General features: G+C 52.4%; 1 protein-coding gene across 1 annotated transcript; it reads right to left on the bottom strand.

The window, feature by feature from the left end:
* Positions 1-42: 42 nt before the first annotated feature.
* BDQ94DRAFT_176599 (uncharacterized protein) lies at positions 43-1,928 on the bottom strand (the record flags this gene model as incomplete). Its single annotated transcript, XM_026772729.1, has 4 exons — positions 43-274; positions 330-616; positions 678-805; positions 1,880-1,928. The coding sequence occupies 4 exons, from the start codon at positions 1,926-1,928 to the stop codon at positions 43-45; spliced, it is 696 nt and encodes a 231-aa protein (XP_026619180.1).
* Between the last annotated feature and the right edge of the window lie 658 nt (positions 1,929-2,586).

Raw genomic sequence — 2,586 nt, 5'->3', positions numbered from 1 at the left:
AACGCCAGCTACAGCAGGGTCAGCATGCTGGTCTTCTCGTCGTCAGTGGCGGCCGCTCACCTTCCAGAACGGCTCCACCCCCGGGGGGTAGCCTAGGCGATTCTCGACCCGGGTCGCACACATGTCCACCACCGCAAACACGACAGAAATCACCATGAACAGGAGCATGATGCCGAACCGTGGGCTGGAGCGGATCAGCTGCACCAGCGAACACCCATAGCCCCGCTGGATGACGTACAGGAGAAAGCAGGTGGTGAAGATCCACCAAGGGTCCCTAGATTCGCATCAGCAATGCGGAGCGTGGGGAGGATCGCACTCGGACACCGCACCGGAAGAGCGGCTCGAGTGGCCGAGTGGTGGTATATAAGGCCTGGCCCCGATTGAAAAAGGCAAAGTTGGCATAAATTTCGACGACCCAGTACGGCTGGGCCGCCAGCAGGGTGATCAGATACAGTCGCGTTCCCCAGGGTGGGAAAAAACCACGAATCTTCATCCATGCAATCACATTGTGGAGGGAATGCGAAATTGCGAGACCCACGGCCGTGACCGAGAGAAACCAGCCATACGCAGGCGCATGGAGAAAGATGAATGTTCCGTGCCCGAGGGCCAGGGCAAGCTAAGCGTCCACATTAGCAGGGATAGTGCCCCATTCGCCGCAACGAGGCAGCACAACTTACCTCTGCCACGATCAGTCTGTGCAGGAGCACCCCTTTTTTCATGTTGGCTGCGGTGATGGCAATCATGACAATAAGGGAGCCCACCAGGAATCCTTGTCCCCACGCCTCCACAACAAGGATGTCCGGGTCTGTAGGACGCTGGTCAGCACTTGGCATCATATCATCGCTCTCCATTCGACTGTGTCGACGTGGAATGGGAAAGACCCTCCATGAGTGATGGGGTATCTTTATATTATCGGGTGAGATTGAGTAATCTTCGCCGCTCGGCATGGTCAACTGCCGTGGGCGACGGAGAGTAGGAGGGAGGTCAATCGACTGTGACTGTGACCGGCCAGAGATCTAGGGGGGGCCAGCCAGAGCCTCTTGCTGTTCTGACACTGTTCTCGGGAGTAATGGTAACCTTCGGAGGTCCAGCCGCGCCTCAAGTGTGGGCTTCTTTGCCACTCCGGATGAGTAGTTGAATACCGTAACCCGTAGAGTACCATCCGGCCTTAACCATTCATGGAATAAGCCGAGACTGTAGGATTCCGGAAAATCCATTCTTACCTACTATACGTCTGGCTGCAGGAACCAAGGCCGACGACGGAATAGACTTTCCGTCTATTTACTTTAGCGTCATATGAGATAAAGAAAGGGAGGAAGGGCACGGCGACCACGGAGATGGCCCCATTGAAGGGATGCCACTTGTACGAAGCGGGTTTCCTTACCTTACGGCCTAGAAACGTTAGTCAGTGAGATCCTCTGGTCAACGATTCAAATAACGAACGGGGTTAGCCCGAAGAAGTACTTCCCGACATCCGCACGGTTCACATCAACGGTCCGTAATCCGCAAGATTGCCGGGACGGTTGTAAGTCCATATATCTAGGCCATGGTGGTTCTACCGTTTCACAGGCTTCAACTCAATATATATTGGGTGGAAGTATGTACTCCCACGATTGCTAAGCTGTACCTCGACCATTTCTATTTTTCCTTCCCCAGTCTTTTCAAGTATATTTCACTCCACCACTCCAACCCACATCCTGCACCTACTGATGCAGAAGAATACGCTAACGGGCGTTGTGCCTCCGGCTGAGATGAAAGGTTTATCCCCTCACACAATGATGATCTGGGGGAACTGACATACTTAGCTGCAGGCTCGAGGGCACCGTCCAGAAAAATGAAAACTTACCCTCGTTCGTGTGTAATCAGAGCACGATTTTACCAAGCCCTTGAGAGGGCGCAACATGAATCTCAGAGGCTCGAGCAGGCATTGTGGTCACAGAACCATGCAGGGTCGATGTGGGTTCTGCCGCAGACACTTCAAGAACTCTGCAACCTACGACAGCTATGTCGACTTCAATCCAACGCCCTGGCCCGAGCTAGACAATTGGTCGGGAATGAGCGGAGTATGCCTCTGAGAGAGCCAATGGAAAATATAGAGGCAGCCAAATGTGACCGGTGTGGAACAAAGGCACCAGAAATGGTCCTTGCTCTATGTTTCCATCGCTTATGTCGGGATTGTGATGGAGCTGGAATACCAGGCGCTTCCGACGATATGTTTCAAACCTGCAAGATCTGCTCTCTCTATGGTTTCCAGCAGCCCCGGAGGACTTGATGTATTAGCTACTGCTGTTGAGGCCGCTGCGTTGACCGGAAGTGACATTGCCCTATGGAAAGCGATGCTTACGAGCGTGAAAGCAAACAAGAAGCGGTGAATGTGGGAAGATCAATAACGGAGGATCATTAAGGTACTATGTTGTAGAAAGTACAGGATTGTGTCCATGTAGTTTAGAATTCGATGCTGCTTTTCGTTGCATGAGATTTGATTTCTTTCAACCATAATAAGGGTCATCCACGTTAGCGAGAGAGATGTAGAAGATGGGGGATTGCCATAGGTAACAATACTGGGATCCACAATGTTTAGCAACG

This window comes from Aspergillus welwitschiae, assembly GCF_003344945.1.
Source record: "Aspergillus welwitschiae strain CBS 139.54b unplaced genomic scaffold BDQ94scaffold_217, whole genome shotgun sequence".
NCBI lineage: Eukaryota > Fungi > Ascomycota > Eurotiomycetes > Eurotiales > Aspergillaceae > Aspergillus > Aspergillus welwitschiae.
The sequence above is the reverse complement of the archived record's forward strand: the minus strand, read 5'-3'. Positions and strand labels throughout refer to the sequence as shown.